Here is a 20,002-nt window from a genome sequence, read left to right as displayed (position 1 = left end):
TCCTTTCGAAATTTTCTTTTCGAATCGTCTATCTTTCTTTGACGATAATAACTTCATTTTGACTAGGCGATCGATCGTATCTAATTCTTCTAGCATATATCTTTAATAACTCGAAACTTTACGTGCACACGTTTTCTTTTTGTATTTAAAATTCCTTTCAAATTGTCTCTCTTTCTTCTTTGACGATAATAATTTCATCTTAACTACATGATCGACCATATCTAATTAATAACTAATAAATAAACGTATATTCGATAACTCACAACTTTACGTGTAAATGTTTTTTTTTTTCTGTTTAAAAGATTTTCGTATAACGCGTATATTTGTTGTAATATTCTTCCTCTTATCGTCTTTTGAAAAAATGATGAATCATTGGATATAACGTTCAAAGTATTATCGCAATCGATCTTATCGATTACCTTGATCTCCTTGAGGATCAGTATGAGCTCGTAACGCGCACAGAAGCAAGCGTTCTGAAATATCGTCTCGACCTGTGGCGCCGCCGTGTCTGACGGATGCTGATGATGATGCGGCGTGTGGCCAAGCTGATGGCCGGGATAGGAAGAGTGAGCTAACGGCGTCGAATGCTGATGATGCGGCGTGGGAGTCGCGTGACTGTGATGATGATGAGGCGTCGAATGTATGTGACTGTGTCCGTGGCCCATCGTATGATGGTGTGGACCCGGTGTACTGTACACGTTGTTCAATAAATTGTTGTGAGACGCCAGCGCGTTGTCATCCAGGTCCAGGACGTTTGCTAACAGTGATTTGCTACTCCTTTGATGCAACTCCAAATCACCATACGATTTGCTCGTACCTAAACGACATATGCGAATCAATTCATTCATTCATTCAGTAATTAAATTTGATCCGATTTCTTATGACGATGAATCGTCCGAATTAATAATACTCTCTTTTCGAACAAACAAGAGACTCGACTTGCTTTCGAAAGCTCGAGTTATCGAATTTACTTTTGGAAAGTAACAGACGTTTGAAGTCACGCACATTTCTTTTTTTATTTCGTTTTGTTATTTCTTTTTTCTTTTCTTTTTTTTTTTTACATTACCGGTGACCGGAGATGGCTTTTGAGATTTCTGCGTTTCTTTTTCCTCTTTGTCGGTTGGTCGTGACATTCGGAGTAAGCATGGTAACCAATATAGGAAAAGAATCCTGACCTGCGTATAAAAATTATAACGAAATTAATCGTAGCCGTGAAAGATCGTTTAAAATTTAATTAAATTCTTTTCAGCTATACAACGTAGGCGAAAAAGAAAATTACCCATTCGGACATCTCGTGAGTGTCGGCATTTCGATGATGGTAATTTAAAATGAGGATCGTACTAACGACACTGCTGGCGACCATAAACATGATGCAATTGAAATACGTCCCTGTAACATCGATCAACGAAGGTCATTGTCTCCTAACGAAATATTCTATTTATCGATTTGACTTTTCGATGAATATTACGGCAAAGAAGGAACAATGGAACATTGAAAGAAAAGAAAGTGAAGGAGGTATTATATTTACTTACCTAAGAGCGGGACAGCGTCCGACGTAGCTGGCATTGTTTCGGCCACCATATTAAGGAACACAGTGAGAGACAAGAGAATCGTTACCCCTACAAATAAAAAAAGAATGCCATTGAAGAGTCGTTGAATTAATAATCGTCAGAATTTCGAGAAGGAGAACTTTGAAAATTAATGCTCGAAAGGAAAGAATCTTCCGAGATATCTCAAGTTAGCAGATGTTACCGACTTGTCCTTCGACCGTAACTCACTCCCAATTGAGAAATTTATTCGAAGATCAAGCGACTCGTCGCGTCGTGACCATTAAAACTTGCAAAACTTTATCTGAAACTCGGACTCGTCCTGAATATTCTCGTCTCGTGACGCGTTAACTCTTAACCGGACACACTTTCGACGGTCCAACAAGTAGCCACCGAATCGATACTTCGTTCTTTCTTCGATGTCGTCTTGAAATAAAATATGTTACTTCGGTAAAAATACGATATATGTGTATATATATATATATATATATACACACACACATATATATATATATATATAGAAAGAGAGACACAAGTTTCTATCATTTTATCCTTTTTTATTCGTTCCTTTGAATTTTCAACGAATCATGTTTGTTTCTTATAGAAACTTTTCCTTTATCTTCTTATTTTCTGATAGAAAAAGAATGAAAATACGTCCGTATTTGGCGGACGTACATATATAGTACGTATATACATACATATTTATAGGTAAAAATCATCGCAGAAGATATATACATATATACTTTATTTCTTTCTTGGCAGAATTTCGTAATGCGGAAACGTAAACCATTGTTTCGTCAGTACGCGCTTCAAATTCGGAAGGCATTTCTTAGGATTCTTAAAAATCCACCAAGACCTTCCCGGGATACTTCCTGTTGGAATTTCTTGCTGGCACACTTTTCAAATGCAGAATTTCAATTTGTTTTATCTCTTTGTAGTTGGTAAAGTCCGAACTAGACTAGTCTTTAAAAGCTCGACGAGGGTGAAGATGGATGTATAGGAAAGAAAAGAGATGGAGAATGAATTCGATAGAGAGATCGAGGATGTTTTTTTTTTTTGTAAGATTTGTTGGCACAGGTACATCAAGAATCTGGAGCGTATCCTGCTCGAAGGAATGCGGGCTTGCAAGTAAAAGTCATGTCAACGATGTCTCGGTTATCTCTTGATAAAGGAAAATTGTCTGAAGGAGATATCATAAGACGTAATCGACGATATTCGATCAGTGATTAATAATAGAAAATAATCCTTACCGAGGGAGAGTTTCTCGCCGGAATCGGGTGGCAGGGTGAATCCCAAAACGGCCATGCTGGCGATTAATACGCACGGCACGATTAGGTTGAAGAAATAGTAAAGCGTACGTCTCCTAATGATGACCACAAAGGTGATGTCTATATATGGTTCCGGGCAGCAATTGTAATAAATTTCGTTTCTTTTACCAGGGACCCCTGTTGGGAAAGAAAAAAAAAAAGAAAAAAGAAATGTATTTGCATAATCATACACGTGCCCATACAAACGTATATCGTTAGATCATTCTCGTATAACGTACCTATGTAAGTACTTTTGCAAATAATCTTTTTACATCTACGTGTCTCTTTGCAAGAAAGATTTTAGTTGAGTGAACGATGTACTAGAAAAACTGCTTGTAAACTATCTCTCTCTCTCTCTCTCTCTCTCTCTCTCTCTCTCTTACTGCTCTGTTATCGTGGAAATTGGAATACGCCCGATGAAATGATATTTCATTCGTATCTTGCACGAATAAGCGCAAAAGAAGTCGAGCTTATGACGTGGACGAAAAGAACGGTCTCGCTTTTATTTTTAACCGATTTATTCCGCTTGCAGTTGTTGTTTCATCCACGGTTCTTCCCCTTCTGCTGTAGAAGCAGTAGACAGGGGCTTTACTTAAGATGCATTTCTACTGGGAACATTGTGATCTCGTCGGGAGCGCATACACGGTGTCTGTTTTGCTCCCTTGCGTGTAATATATCTACATTCATGTAGCGAGAAAAGATACTGCGATGCCGACTCGACGTACACTTGTAAATTTACATTTTTATATTGCAATTTAAGGAGGTACGGGTAAAATGGAGGGGAGAGAGATATAGAGCGAGCGAGAGAGCGCGAGAGAGAGAGAGAGAGAGAGAGAGAGAGAGAGATCCGAGCAAGACTCGAAAGCTTCACGGAGATGTTTTTCCCAAGAGAAGTATATGCAATTATTGTTTTCTCTGTCCTTCTTTTTCCTTTCTCTCTCTCTCTTTCTTTCTTTTTCTTTAATTTTTTGCTCCCTCTTCGGTTTTCTTTTCCACGACGTATCCGCGAGTATTGTCCGTAAGTTTAACGAGAAATTATCTTCTTTCGAGTCAGCTTGCTATGTATTTGTTAATTAGACTTTATCCTTTGTTTGCATTAATTGAGAAGTCGCAGCGGTCGACTTCCTAACGACGAATGAAATTTGATAAAAGGGACGAATTAAAAGCAATAAGTTTATCGTCCGGTGGACCACACGGTAAATATTAATATCTCTTGAATTTCCCCAGGAATGGAATTCTCCATTATTTCGTTTAATTAGACTTCGCTAATATTTCTCTCGGAATAAAATGGATCTGTGGATTAAATTTAAAGATCGTCGATAGGAGTAGATCCGTAAATGTATTACCCGCGAATTGACCGATATTTTCTTTTTCTTTCTTTTTTTTCTTTTTTTAACGACGGGAAGAATAATAAATATATATTCTGATAATAGCGATGAAATCGTTATCAATTTTATCGATCGGCTATTCGATCCTTCGTCTATTAATTGTGGTGATGAGTGTTGTCACAAAGAAAATCCATTATCGGGATTGGAATCCAAATTCATCGAAGCAAAGAGCGAAAAGCCTTTAAATGCGTTGATCCTAGGAATATTTGTCCGATAACGATATGACGACATACAAAGGAGAGGTCTCATCGATCATATCGACCGAAAATCGATCGTTCGATGGAACACATCTCTATGATCCCTTACCGTTCGTGAAGGATTTTAGAATTGCTAATCGACTAAGGGAATTATTCGCGATGGTGATAAACTATGCTCTCTCATTTCTCTCTCTCTCTCTCTCTCTGCCTTTTGCATTAAGAGAGAAAAAGAAAGAGAGACAAAGAGAGAGACAAAGAAGCTAGGTTTTGATAAGAGCTTGTAAAAACTTACCTAACAAATCCCACTCGCCGTTAGTGATGAAACTGCTGATGTCACCTCCTGCTTCGTCTTGCAACTGCAGATCCAACTGTTAACAATTTATTACAAAATATTTAAACTATTCATATTTCATAATATTCAATAGTTTTATTTCGTTTTCTTTTTCTTTTTTTTTTTTCTATAGGAAACGAGTCTGTAATTGCGATTTATTTTACATCTCATTGATATTATCCTCTCACCTTTTCGAAAATCAATATAGTATTTAGGACACTGGGTGCTTGAATGCAATGCATAGTGAATTAATTACTGCATGAGAATCGTTAAATGAAAATAGGCGGTCCAACTGAAAACAAAAAAAAAAGGAAAAAAATAGAAAAGGAAAGGAAAGAAAAGAAGAAGAAAACTGTTTTGCATCTGGTTAGTATTCAACCGATCGAAACCGGTGAAACGAAAACTGCAGCACAATCTACCCTCTAACTTTTCTCTCGCTTATCGTACGATTCGATGAACTTTCGAGCATCATCGATCTCTCTATCTCTTTTTCTTCTTCTTCTTCTTTTTTTTTTGTTATTTCGTTTTCTCTACATCACTTTGTATATTTAACACGAATGCTTATTTCGTTAAGCCAAGTGTTTTTATGTATAAGAATTGATTTGGTTCTCGAGCGCTTTCCTGTCTTTCTCATTTTTTCTCTCTTTTTCTCTCTCTTTCTCTCTCTCACACACACACACACACACACTCAACTAAACGGAACAAATCACCGATTCGGTGATTTCCTTTTTCTATTCTACACCGGAACTGGATATCTGTCGAACGCGAACACATGATATTTGACCACGTAGAGATCTCATGAAATAAAAAGAATATCAAAGCACGTTTCCTTTCGAAAGACGAACTATATCCTATTCCATTGGAACTTCTTCTCACGGATACATGCAACAATATATAATAATACCACGATCAATTTATTACAAAATTATTGATTGATATTCGGTAGCCGGCCAAAAAATTCGATTTATCTTTTTTGTTCGTTTTTGTTTTCTTCTCTTTTTCTTCCTTTTTCTTCTTGTATTTCTTTTTTCAAAGTTCACTCGAATTATCCAGTACTCTTTTTGTAAGTAGTATACGTCGGTAGATACTCGACGGAGTAACACTTCTATTGACGTTTTTTTCAAGTTTCTTTTTACTCTCGAGAAAGCAGTCTTCTTGATACAGAATAAGAAAGAGAGAAAGAAATGGTACGTCCGAGGATATACAGGGATAGAAAAAGAAGAAGAAGAAGAAAATGAAGAAGAAAAAGGAAAAGCAAGAAAAAGAAAATGAGAAAAATAAGAGCAGAAGAAAAAACAGCAGAAAGCATATAAAAGCAAGTAGTGCGAGTAGGTTGGTAAGTACGGAAGTATCGCTGACCCCATTTCAAAATGTTCCTTACCTGAAAGCCGTCGTAAGTCCAAGAGCCAAATTTCATCTCACAGCGCTGATCGTCAAAGGGGAACCAGGTAATGTCTATCTTGCAAGTGCTCTTGAATATACCGGGTGGCACGTATAAGCAGGTGCCATTGTTCTTTACGACGACGTTCGTTGGATAAGTACCGTCGAACCCTTCGTCCGCGCTGCAACGGATTAAGAAGAACGATGAGAACGTGCTCTTGTCAATGATCCTCCAAACGATTTATTATCGACGTCGGACGATCGGACGATTGGACGATTTTCCTCATTACCGATTCTTCAAAAGTATTGAATGACTTTTTTTTATCGGAAATACCCTGCTAGATCGAAAATTCAACGATTCTTTTATTTTCTCTTCTTCTTTCATTTCTCCTCTTATTTTTTAATTTCTCTTTCTTCTCTCTCTCTCTTTTTTTTTTTCATTCGTTTCAGTTCCTTTCCTTTTTTTCCATTCCCCATTTAGTTTCCTCTATCAAAAAGAATCGACTTTGGCTCGTCGCAGGATGGAACACGAAAAGGAAAGAAAAAAGTCAAGGGGATGTCCGTTTTCGCGTCTGTTTTCCATTAGTATCTCAAAGGACTGGAAAGGCACAGTGCCCGCAAGACCGAAACCAATTTCTAATAGAAAGGATTGGCCTGCTTTTGGACGATTGTGCTTTACGCTTTGCTTCGATGCATCCGAAGATTTCATCCAAGAAAGATGCAATGGCACAGACGAGGGACAAGATATACTCGCGGCCGATCGACTTGTACCTTTTCTCATGAAAAAGGATTCTTTAACCTAATCTCCGAATGGAATTAATTGGATTCTCTAATTCCTATTAAAGATTTGATCAAATTTCATTAACCCGAAACATGCATGTTCTTTGAACATTCCCAACGATACATCTAATCGGATTTCTCGAAACAATTTCGTAAGAATCTTTAGAGAGAATTCGATATTCCATTAATATGCATTTATTTAAAAGGATATTCATCGTTAAAAATAAAAGAATTAAAAGAAAAAGAAACAAATAAATAAACCGAACTAACTTTCTGAATTAATTATTATGAAATATTATTATATAAATTTCCTTCTTTTATTTCTTTTTCATCGTGAAATATAATCCTGTAACTAATGCGAATGAATGGAAAATAACGAACACCCGGTGAAAAATTATTTAATTAAATCCACGTTAGAACGGCCGCTTGCTCCTCAATGAAGTCTCGTGCTTTTTTAATGCGCTTCAACGAGTCACCACCGCAACCACTATCCATGTTGCGACCACCGACGACGGACTGAGACACCGAGAAATCTCTTCTATAACTCCTCGAGAATCATCGAACAAATATAGAATCGTGATTCGGGTCTCGTCCTCGTTACGTGAAAATACGTCTTTCAATAGTCGAACAAGATATGAAAACCACTTCAACTTGAGAATTTATCTTTATTAAAATAAAAAACAAAAGAAATAAAGAAAGAAAATAAAAACGAAAACAAGAAATGACTCTTTTTATTTGGCTTTTGTTTTCGATTTTTATTTTTAATTTTACAACATGACGCGTGTAAGAAATATTCAAATATAATTTCGATATATAATTTTCAATAATTTAAAAACGCGGTTTTCTCAATATTCTTTTCCACATTTCTTTATTTTAACTCGTAATCATTGTTATATAAAATGCTGAATATCAGAAAGTTTCCAATGAATGTATATATGTACTATAATGATAAACAGGAATAAATGCCTTTGCAGAATTTAATTGGGTAAAGTACACAAACCTTAAGAGTACGCAACTGGGGTAACTTTCTGGTCGCTTAAACAGCATTTAAAATTAAACGAACGACGAGAATTGTCGATAGTCGTTGAAAAAATCATAAAACAAATATGCATATCGAAATAACTTTCTTGTAATATTTTCTAGTATTGATTTCTTTTACTTTTTAATTGCGCGATTTTGTGTCAATTGCTCTGACATAATCAATAAAAAATTATATATTTAATATTTACGTATATTCGTGTGTGTTTACTACTTTATAATACATATCTATATATAGTCTTATACATTTTTTATATATATAGCTTCTAACCGTCCCTTTTCGTTATTTTAAATTGGCAATTTCTAATGAAAAAATTACATTTATAAAAATTTTAGACGATACGAGATAGTAGTTTATCGAAAAGAAATCGAAATTTCGACGAGAAAATCGAACGTTCGGAGAGAAACGACGTAGTTTTAAGAAGTATTTTTCACAGAACGAGAAAATAAACGACTAAAGGTTGGCCTCTTCTCCCCTCTAGGGTTTCAACCCTCTTCTTCGTGAGAAGAGATGCGAAGCTCGCAGCATGCGAAATATGATTTTGAATGGAATGCATCGGGACGATTCTACGGGGCCACGGATATAAGGCGGGTGAATGGTATACATAATACACTCCCTCGTCCAGGCGACTAAGGATTGGTTGGAACTCAGCCAGTTGGCCACAACCCAATCCGTTATTTCATTCTTTTTGAATCCACCCTCCGAACCCACCTCGCCACACCCACCACCACCACCAACGGCAAAAGCGAAGCCAGCCGCTACCCCTAAACGCACGATCGTTTCATCCGGCGTTTCACCCACCCTCTACTACCACCCTTTCTCTCTCTCTCTCTCTCTCTATCTATCTATCTATCTATCTATCTATCTACCCATCTATCTCTCGCTCGTTTCTTTTTGCCGCATGCTCAATTCGCAGAAGCGGCGCCGTATGTGACATCGAAAATTAAATTCCCATCGAAGCGTCAACATCCGCACACTCGCCGTTTTCCCTCGACCATCTTTTTACTCCACTTCTACTCTACTCTACTCTCTCTCTCTCTCTCTCTCTTTCTCTCTTTTTTATTTTTTTTTCTCTTTACACCTACACTACATCTTCCTCATCGTACTTCCCATCGAAGGGTTTACAGGTCGCTCGTATTTACGCAAGTCGAAATCGACCAGGTAAATAGTTACGGTTCACCAACCGTTCTCTCCTCATTCCTCTGTGACCTACCGCGATTGCTTCTAGCTTTACTGAAAACTCGAAAGAGTACTTGATCGAAGAGGATAGACAAAAAAGAGAGAGAGAGAGAAGGGAGGGAGAAAATCGGTAGCTAAATTCGACTTCGACCTGCGATCGAGTTCGTATCTATGAATGTAACTGGGATGAAAATGCCACAGGCGATGCTTCTTGTATCCCTTATAACGTTTCCCTCAGCCACGATTACGATTAACGGAAATGGAATTTCCTTCGAAGATCGTGACTTGCTCGAGTCAATATTAGCTCGGTTATATCCTTATGAAGCGAATATACGATATGAAGGTCCACTGTATAAACCATAGTTTCCGACTACCTACCGATATATGCTCTTTTAAACGCTCACTGCGTAATTAATGGGCGTTGGTGACGCGTCAAACCGCGTACCAATGCGTACCAAAACTATAATAACTTTCTTGTTTAGAATGATAAACGAGCTGGTTTCTATAGTACAATAGGGAAGAACTTGATGATGAGCTGTTAATGTGTTACTTTTCTCCTCGTGTATTTAACGAAGAAAGGCCTGTGTTTTTGGAAATTTGCACAGCAGAGGTCCAACACGTTAACTTTCCATCCTTTTCATCAGCTCCGTCTATCATACTTTGTTTCATGTTCGCGCAATCCCGTATTAACGAATATTCATTTACTTATAAAGGCTCGTAGACCGTTTCATATATTCGATCGTATTAATTTTGGAACATATATATTACGTACACATTGAGAACTTATTTTAATAAATTAATAATGAATTTGTAACCGCCTCGAAATATTCAATGACTCGTGAATAATACTTTGCATTATTATGTATATAAGCTGAATCGTATAATGTAATACACTGCGACCGTCTAAATGTTTTATATAAAATGATGAAAAATGATCTATAACAAATGGATCACAACGATCTTTTAAAAATGTGGCTAATATAAAAGACAACAAAATTTATTAAGCTCGAAGATTATTAAGCAAGCAATTTTCATTGCATCACGAAGGAGTGTTCGTTCACTCTGCAGACATATTCACACGTAAGAGATTTTATAAAGAAAGGAACACCAAAGAATACGATACACAAGAAAGAAGAGCGATCGACAGCATTACCGTCGACCGTAGAGAAACTCGGATATACCTTGAGTGCACTCTAAGTGCAATGTTGCAGCGTCACCTGGTTAGACGAGAGCTAAGGTTTCTTCTTGAGGCATTCAATAGGATGACGCCATGAACATCGAAGGTAGTCATGGTGCTCGTGTCATTGACCGTATTACTTTCTTCCCTTCAAAGTAGAGAGGATAACTATTATCCTTGAAACCATGGATATTTTGGAATCGTCTTTTTGCATTCGTTACGCGAGTCCTAAAAAGCTATTTACTTTCTCGATAACATTGCAAGAATTCATTATTTAACGAAACTCGTTATAAACGAATTGATTTACAAGATGGAAGGAAAAAGAGAAAGAGAGAGAGAGAGGAAAAGAAAAAAGAAATAGTCCTAAACTCGTTTTATAAAGATCGTTTAGTATCCGTTTGTAACATGCCTAGAAATATGAAATAATAATAATAATAATAATAATAAAAATATTTGAATGTCGTTTATCGTTTTTAGCAAAACGCCGTTCAATTTAACAAACTTCCAGGGAAATCCAATGTTTTTGCGAATGCGTGGGCGAGTGCCATTGTCATTCGAGCAAGCTCCCAACTAATCCTACCTTTCGCACGTTTGAAGGAAACCTATTTCAGTCTGTGGAATTCTCTTGCCACCATTCTCCGGTTCACCCTTCTCTCCATTCCTCTACGTAATAGTAACTACATGTTATTCCGTTATTGCGCGACATTTGGCACGAGTCGTGAGCAAGAGAGGGAGAGAGAGAATGATCGCTGTATACTCATTCACAATGGTTACAAAGATGTTCCTAAGATTTTAGCAAGAAGCCGAGATTTTTGCGACATTTAAAATGAAACATTACTGTAAGAACGTTCAACGATAATATTCCTTTCAAAGCTCACCTAATTCTTTTCGATCGTTTCTCGACTTTTTTCAAACTTTAATACGTGCTCGCTTATCATTAAAAGATAAATACGACGATCGTAACTTCGTTAATTGAAAATATGAAAAATGGATGAAATCCATAAAAAAGGAAATAGAGATCGTTAACAATTATCTGGTAGATCAATCGATCTACGTAAAAAACATAATCGATCTATGCATCGAAACGATCATAGAAATGTTCAAACTGATACGTAGTTTATCATCAATGACTACTATTGTATTTTGATAAGGAAAGAAAAAAAAACAGCGAGACAGAGAGAGAGAGAGAGAGAGAGAGAGAGAGAGAGAGAGAGAGAGAGAGAGAGAGAGAGAGAGAGAGAGAGAGAGAAAAGAAGGTTGGAACAATGGTGGTAAAGGGCATGATGGATTCCATCTGCTCGATTGTATTCATGGTATCGTTCGATAATGTTCATACCCGTGAGGCTCGAAAACCACTTAATCTTCGTCCAGAATACAGGAGAAAGACAGTGTCCTACCTAGAGGGATAGAGAAATACCTGATACGTACCGAGAGAAATAGAGAGAGAAAGAGAGAGAGATGGAGGCCGTGAGAGTGAGCATGCAATCGAAATTGCATACTGGCGAATCGCACTTTCCGGCAGGAGCTGCCGGTACATTGTTCACCACGCTGCAAGCGATCTATTCTCTCAATACCTAATTACTGGAAAGTCGGACGACCCGTGTGCCCGTTCAATCTGATTTAGATTCCAATAACCTACGAGTGTGACAACTGAGACCAGCTATCCGAAACGGTTTTCGGGCAAGGGTATCTACATAAATGTGTATATGTGTGAAAATGGCAAGCCTCTAGGACAGTGAAATCGTTGGAATTCGCATTCCGCTTTCTTCGAAATGCCAGAAAGGAATACGCGTCGCAACGGGAACTCGTTCTTCGAATTATTATCACTATGCTGTGTGGTACGAGCCAATGCGACGAATGCATGTCCTGTTCATGTATGTACGTGTACACGTTTCTAGGTATAAATATTTGAGAGAAAAAGAGAGAGAAAGAGAGAGAGAGAGAGAGAGAGAGAGAGAGAGAGAGAGAGAGAGAGAGAAATCGAGTCAATGAAATGAACGAATACCGTACTAATGAAAACTCGTTCCAATCTCTCTGTAAACTTTTTCTTTTTTTTTTTTTGCAATTTGTAAATATGATCATTATGAACGTCTTGTGCAATCACAATTGTTGAAAACGTTTCTATTGTATCATTAATTGTGTTGATTTGAACCGTTGAAAAAGGATTAAAAAGCATGTGTAAAGACTGATCGAGTTCTCTGGAAAGAACGAGAAAGGGAGGAAAAATAAATTGTCAAACATTCATCAAAAAGTCATCAATCGAAGCCATCTATTCTCGTTGCAATAATTTGTGGACGAAATACAGTCGAAATCTCTATCTCTCTTCTCTTCTCTCTCTCTCTCTCTCTCTCTCTTTCTTTCTTCCCTTCCCTCTTCAGTTTTAATCGGGTGTTCTCTTTACGATGTAAAATGCTATAAAAACCCAAACCATCGACGAAACGTATGCTTTGAAATGTCCAGCATTCATTATATATTGGCAAACAGGGCACGAAGGTAAAAGAATTCGGAAATGGCGACAGGGAACAGGGACGAATCAGAAATGGGTGGAAGGAGCAAAGGGGTTTGCGGATGGGACTCGAACGAGAAGAAGTAGGGAGTAGAGGAGAATGGGGAAGGGGGAGGTAACAGGGATAGGGTTTAATCTGCTTTGGCTTGAATTTCAAAATACGCGATGGCTAATGCATATTGCCTTTGGCATCGGTCCAACTTTCCTATGCGGTGGAATCCTCCCTCTTGTCCTCTCCTACATCCCCATCATTTCTCCTCTTCGCTCACGGTAGCGTCTCCTTTTTGGCCTACCATGCCCCAGGAAACCCTCTCCCTCTCAACCAGTACCCACGCGAGTCCACCTATGTGGCCAATGTAAACTCATTTTGTCATACATTAAGCGGCGCGATTCTCCTCTACCTCTTTCTCTTTCTCCTCCTCCTTCTCCTCCTCATCATTCTCCTCCTCGGCCTCTTTCTCTTCCTCCCACGACCGAGCTGTCTCCAGCCTCAACAGCAGTGGCTGTGTCCTGGCCCCAAACGATATTTATGCCATATTAATCGGCTATCTCCTTTGTATGCGCCTGCATACGACTATGATCGTCCTACCGAGTGTGTTCCTGACGTTGCCCTAAAATCCATCCGGCAAAGCAGTCAGCTAGATCCACCTCGTTCATTCTCGCACTACTACTATTACTATTACTATTATTGATACTAGGACAACCACTACTACTACTACTTCCACTATTGCTGCGGCTGCTACTGCGACTGCTGCTAGTGCTGCTGCTGGTACTGCTGGTGTTGCTGCGGCTACTGATGCTGCTGTTGGTGCTGTTACTTCGACCAATCGCAAAAGTCGGTCGTGAGGCGTCAAATTGCCGTCTATGATTATCCGATTAGCAGAAGGGACGCGGTTATTAGTAGCTCGTTCGCAAAAGAGAAAGACTCGATCTCTTCGTCTTCGTATTCCTCTTTTTTATTCCATTGCTCGGTGCCAAGGTGCACGGAGACTCTCTTTGTCCTTCCTTTTCTGGAGAACGATGGAAGTCGATCCTTTATGGTCTTATTAAACTTTAAAGATCCTCTCAAATTGAAAACTCGAGATGGTGCACTCTCTCCTTCTCTCTCTCTCTCTCTCTCTCTCTCTCTCTCTCTCTCTCTCTATTTCTCTCTCATTCTCTCTCTTATTATTTTCTTTGTGCAATTCATGCTCTCTTAAGATGAGAAAAATCACGTTAGATATTAATGATCGTGAAAAACGAAGTAATTGAAAGCACGAACGTTGCAATTTCGTATAAGGGTCTTCGATGACAATGACTTAATACTTAATTCTTCTTTAATGCAATTATCTAATATTTCGCTTTGGAAATTTGAAGACAATAGCATTTTCATAAAAGATTACGTAATATCGAGAAACATTATTTTTAATCACTCGTAATTTATAAGTACGAGAGATTTATTTATGGTTCGAAATATTTATCGATGATGTTTCAAATAAACGTTTTATAAATAATAAATATTCACACACACACATATACGCAGAAATACAATATATAATATATACATATATATATATACATATAAATGAAAAATTTTCCGATTGATGAACAATATGTTAACTTGAGCGGTGACGGTGCAATTGCTTACAATTTATCTCTGATCCGTTCCATCTCTATCTCTGGGTATATCGATCTATCTCCAATCAAGCTACCGCGGACGATAAATTCAACCTCCCTTAATTCCTTTTCCCTTGTCGTATTTACCGTCGTTCCTCGTGGCCTGATTAACGAACGCTGTCACTGGTCTGCATTTTGAACACAAAGTTTGGCAAGGCACGTCGAGCATAGGCCATTCCGTTCGATCACGAAACGAACGAAAGAATGAAAGTGGAACGAAAGTCGTTTGGCCGGACAGTCGGACGTGTTCGAACGACGCGATTAATAGTATCAGCTCTTTCGGTCATCTACCAACTGAAGATTATTCCTTTCTTTATCTTTCTCTCTCTCTCTCTTATCTTTTTTTTTCTTCTTCATCATCGATAAATTAATAAGTAACCGTATTTTTCGAAAACTTTATTTTCGATGATACGATGAAGGTTTATACTGGACAATTGGTATCTTTCATCCCTCTCTCTGGCTTTCTCTCTCTCTCTCACACACTCTCACCCTCCCTCTCCCTTTATTGATAGGATCAAAACGAAGTTCTTTCGCTCTGATTCGCGATCCCAGATATGCATTGATCAACCTAACTGAATTTCTATTATTTGATCTCTCCCATGTACTATCTTTTTTTCGTTCCTTTCTTCTATTCCCTTCTTTGTTTGTGCTCTTTTTTCTTCTTTTTTCTTTCTTTCCTATCTTTTTCTTCTTTTCCTGCTTTGTTTTTCTTCTTTTTTTCTTTTTTAGTTGACACTTGCGCTTCGATGAATTCGTAAGGTCTTTCGCTGCGAGAGCACGATAACGAATTTGACGTCAGCATTTTTCATTGGATATATGCATATACGATGTTCGCGGTTGACTGAAACTTTTGATGGTATCTATATATGTATATCCGATACATGTCTTTTTCATTACCGATTACCTAGCTATTTGAAAAAAATAACAAAATAAGAAATCTCCATAACTACTGACGTACTTATTTTTAGATACTGACATTTTCATGCGAACTTTTTTTCCCCCTGTTTCTTTTTTCATAAGCATAACATCCTACGACGTAAAGTCTCTATCAATAAAATTCTTTCGGAAGGATGTACTGTCTTTCTTAAGGAAGAATGATTTACCATAGTGAAAGAGACAATGATTCGACGCGAGAAGATGTTACAAATTTTCTATGAACGAAGGAACGAGATTCGATTTGCAGTGGATCCTCGTTCAGCTCGACTGTCTCAGTGCATAAACCCCGACGTATGTACGTGTCACACGTGCGCACGTTAGTTATCGTTTTGCGGCTCGACCGTGTTCTACTTTGGTAATTTTATGTCTCGTATAAAACCACTGTGTACGTGGACCTTTTACCGGGTAGCAGCTCGATTTATTTTCTGCGATAGATCCGTAAAATCGACGATATTAAACAAACCTAAGTCCTAGAATCTTTTCGTTATATCGAATTTAGAAAAACTTTGAACGAACGATAGAGACTTATCTTATTATTTCTCGTTAAATAATCTGCTTCGAAAGGAAGTGCCGTTTTATACTAGGTATAAATACAAAACAGTACAAATTTTATACATGTAATAATAATTATTATTATATAATATTAATTTTAATAATGATAATAATAATAACAGAAATATGAAAATAATAGATAAACTTTAGAAAGCAAAGTTGGAAACAAATGAGCTGTGTTATCGGTTAAAATTATCCTTTTTATAGTAGATATATACGCCCTTAATGAGTTTACTTGACGTTACATAATTAATCTATCATACCGCAAACTTATTATTTTTTCATCCAGCAGATAACGTGGGACAATAAATTTCCTAATTAATAGAACTACGTTATACTCGATCACGATGCGCGTACATCTACTTATCGATAAATAAATAAATGTTTATAATTCGATCGATCGAAATTTATGAGAACGATCTTTGATATTAATAAATGGATGGTCGTCGTCGGAAACGTCGGATTTCAATTAGCGAAAAGAAAGAAAGGGAGAACAGGTAATAGGTTAGACCGTAGCAACAAATCAAGATATAAAAATCTCATTTCCACGAAGCTGCGAAGTGGGATTCGGTCCGTTAAGTGGTTCGATGCTCGTTCACAAACACTGCCACAGACAGACGGTATATAAACGAGCTATCCGAGCACCGTACCATTCATTTTCTTCGCTTAATGCATCTTAAGCCGAACTTTTTAATTCGACAAATACGATGCGCAACGCGGCATCGTCGACTTCGTCGTTGTCAGTGGCTTGCGCCCGATACATTACCTACTTAAAAACAATAGCCAGGCCGCAAGCGTTTTCCGACAATGTATTTCCACGAGAGGGAGTTACTTTTCCTGATTCCCTTTAAATGGTGACAGTGGCTTTGTTTTTAATGCGAGTGACCCACTTGGCCCAGCGTCCCATTTTGCCCCGATATTTTCTATGCCTCCAGGTAAATAGTATACTTCCTCACCTACGAAGAATCTAGTTCTTTTTCCTTAACCGATTAATCGTTCTCGATTTTCTCCATATATATATATATATATATATATATATATATATATATATATATATGCATGCGTTAATTCTACCGATACAAGCAAACGGATTAGATTTAAATAGTTTGAAAAAGAAGAGCTGAGAAAAATCAAAAACCGTATAAATCTTCTCAACGTAAAATTAATACGTTCCAATCGCAGCACCTATTGAGAAACTTCAAGCAATCGATATAATAAAAAACGTATAAAAATAAATTCTCAAAAAGAAATCCAAGAGGTATATCACCCTACACATCGCACCTCTTCACTGTACTCGAATGTAATTTCTTCCTTTTTTATTTTTTTATTTTTTTCATCTTTCCTTTTTTCATTCTTTTTTATCTTCTTTTTTTATTCTATTTTATTTTACTTTTTTTTTTCTTTTTTTATACAATCCAATACTATCCAAAGCTATCTCCGAACATTGATGCCCTCGTAATGTTTAAACGATCAAACGTGTTCGTTGCTCCTCTTGATGATACTCGTGCGCGCGTATGTTCTCCCGCAATATATGTATATATATATATATATATATATATATATATATATATATATATACTCATACATATACACACACATACACACACATGTTCGATGAGAGTCGCATGAAAAGTGGAGCGCGGGAGAATTGTGCAGAGCGGCGATGCGACAAAGCAGCTAATTGATCGATCAGTCCTTTGCCCGCGACTCGGCCGTTTGCCATCCTTGTAATGACCTCACGACCCGCCATATTATAACGTTATACGCTGTAAACAGAGTAGATCGCACCTTCGATGTTCCCTGCTCATTACCTTCATTAACGTGTATATGTTTCCTTCGTTGAACGCACATGCGCCCTTTTATACCATACAGCTTATCTCTTAAACGCATTAAAACTCAAAACTGCGAACACGTGTATCGGTCTCCTCTCTCTCTCTCTCTTTCTCTCTCTCTCTCTTTCTCTCTCTCTCTCTTTCTCTCTATCTGATATGTATCTATCTATCTATCTATCTATCTATCTTTTTCATCCTCTATTTTTCTCTCTTTCTTTTTTGGTTCTCGTAATCTCCAACACAGCGACAAGTGCAAAAAAGACAAGCTGATGAAAAAAACAAAAATAAAAAGAGAGAAGCGTAACGCTAGCTGGTACTGATACAACGAGCACAGTATGCATACATATAGGGTGACCGCGTAAACAGGAACAGGTTAGGTATCCCGACATTAAAGGAGATGGAAGGAAAGCCAAGCATTTGCTTGTATTACTTTTTAAAAAAGTTCTCGCTGTCTTTCCTCTTTTTTAATGTTTTTTATCCGTCTAGATTAATTTCATCGAAATTTGAGTTTTCTCTTAGTTGTAATAAATATTATATTTACGAAGAGAGAGAGAAAGAGAGAGAGAGAGAGAGAGAGAGAGAGAGAGAGAGAGAGAGAGAGAGAGAGAGAGAGAAAAAAAAGAAAAAAAGAAAGAAAGATGATTGCAATAATATATAATTTACTTTTAATTTAAAGTCTGTGAAAGGTAATTAGAAACATCAGAAAATTTTGAAGTTTTACGAAGTTCGAGTATACGAGTTAATTTTAGGAATGACTTTTTTATGATTTTGTTGGCATCTTGTATGTTTTTATTTCTCTTTAATGGACATCCACGTTAAAGTTCTTTTTTCGTTCCTCTCGTTCGTTCTCCTTTTTGATACAATTTTACCACTTTTTCTCTATCCTAGACGCATTTTGATAATTACATATTCATTCGTTTTCTGTAATATTTAATATACGTGTAGATGAGTACTCGTGTACATCCAATATAATATTCTTTAATAAATATATCAGACTACTATTGCACGCTCTTGAAAATACAAATACTAATATAATTTCGTGTCGAGAGAATTGCAAAAGTTCTCTAATTTTTTTACATCGAAATCCGATCCTAATTACGCGGCGTATTCTTTTAATCATCATAATCGATACTCATTGTTCCTCTTAAATAACGCTTTTATTTTTAATTTTCATTTCAGACTGGACGTGGAATTTGAATAGATAAATTTTTCTCTAAATCGATTAACAATAGCAACAGTAGCTTCGATCGATCGAACAATGGTGTTGAATAATTCGATGTTTTAAAAGGTTCCATCAAATATTTGCGATATTCCGATAAAATTCGTTCTTCTTGTTATTCTCTATTTGTATTGTTTTATTTTTTTCTTTTTCGTTTCCTCGGTTTGTTTTTATCGTAGCAACGAATAGATTAGGTTTCTTTAACAAGGAATCGTGGCTCGTACTTTGGAAATAGTACACTTTTTATTCTATACTATTCGTTCCGTCGACTAAAATGTCGAACATAAAGATTCGCAAAGTTCTCTCGTAAGATATTTTTCGATTTATACATCGAGAATGTCAGACTCCTTGCGAGTCTTTCCCGAGAGAAGCCTTGAATTTCCATAGAGGACACGTATTTCGCTTTACAAGAAAGAAAAGTTGCGGACATATGGACTTTCTTCATAGCTTTTTGAGTTAAAAGTCCGTAAAAAAGTTCAGCGAACGTTTCATAAATCCTTTTCGTTTTTCTTCCTTTTCCTGTTTCTCTTCTTTATTTTTTCTCTCCTCCTTTTTCCTTCTTCTTAATCATCTTTTCTCCTGATCTACATAAATTTCACCGAAGCCTCTGGGAATTGGATTGGACACCTTATAGTTGCTCGTCTTATCGCTACTACTCATTTCTACGTAGTTCTTCTTTAATGTTCGCATATATTTTATATAAAAATTGGATTTACAAACAGTACATGGTATAATTTTATTCCTTTCTCAAAGTGCTCGTTTCAACTACTTATAAAAAGAAAAGGCATGTTATTAAAGATTACAACGACACTTTACGATTTATTATTCGAACAAAAGGATAATTCTCCGAGTGAGTTTTATGATTGATTTCGTTGAATTCGTGGAGTGGAACTACAAGAGATATTGAATTTAGTTAACGCTGAGAAAAAATATTTCGTACGTTGGTGAAGATCGATTGCGACTGTGAGGATCCTAT

General features: G+C 37.1%; 1 protein-coding gene across 3 annotated transcripts in view; it reads right to left on the bottom strand.

Moving 5' to 3' along the window:
* LOC127065752 (neuronal acetylcholine receptor subunit alpha-7-like) overlaps window positions 1-20,002 on the bottom strand; it is a 137,227-nt gene that overhangs the window by 11,118 nt on the left and 106,107 nt on the right. For all 3 annotated transcript variants that reach the window (XM_050998549.1, XM_050998547.1, XM_050998548.1), the window contains 7 exons: window positions 6,152-6,332; window positions 4,732-4,807; window positions 2,798-2,992; window positions 1,533-1,619; window positions 1,280-1,389; window positions 1,067-1,175; window positions 420-817 (listed from right to left, as the gene is read on the bottom strand). In XM_050998549.1, the coding sequence (XP_050854506.1) occupies window positions 420-817; window positions 1,067-1,175; window positions 1,280-1,389; window positions 1,533-1,619; window positions 2,798-2,992; window positions 4,732-4,807; window positions 6,152-6,332 (1,156 nt within the window). The remainder of the gene's footprint in view (window positions 1-419; window positions 818-1,066; window positions 1,176-1,279; window positions 1,390-1,532; window positions 1,620-2,797; window positions 2,993-4,731; window positions 4,808-6,151; window positions 6,333-20,002) is intronic.

The sequence above is a fragment of the Vespula vulgaris genome, chromosome 8, assembly GCF_905475345.1.
Source record: "Vespula vulgaris chromosome 8, iyVesVulg1.1, whole genome shotgun sequence".
NCBI classification, from domain to species: Eukaryota; Metazoa; Arthropoda; class Insecta; order Hymenoptera; family Vespidae; genus Vespula; species Vespula vulgaris.
Note: the sequence above shows the minus strand (reverse complement) of the source record. Positions and strands in the feature narration are given on the sequence as shown.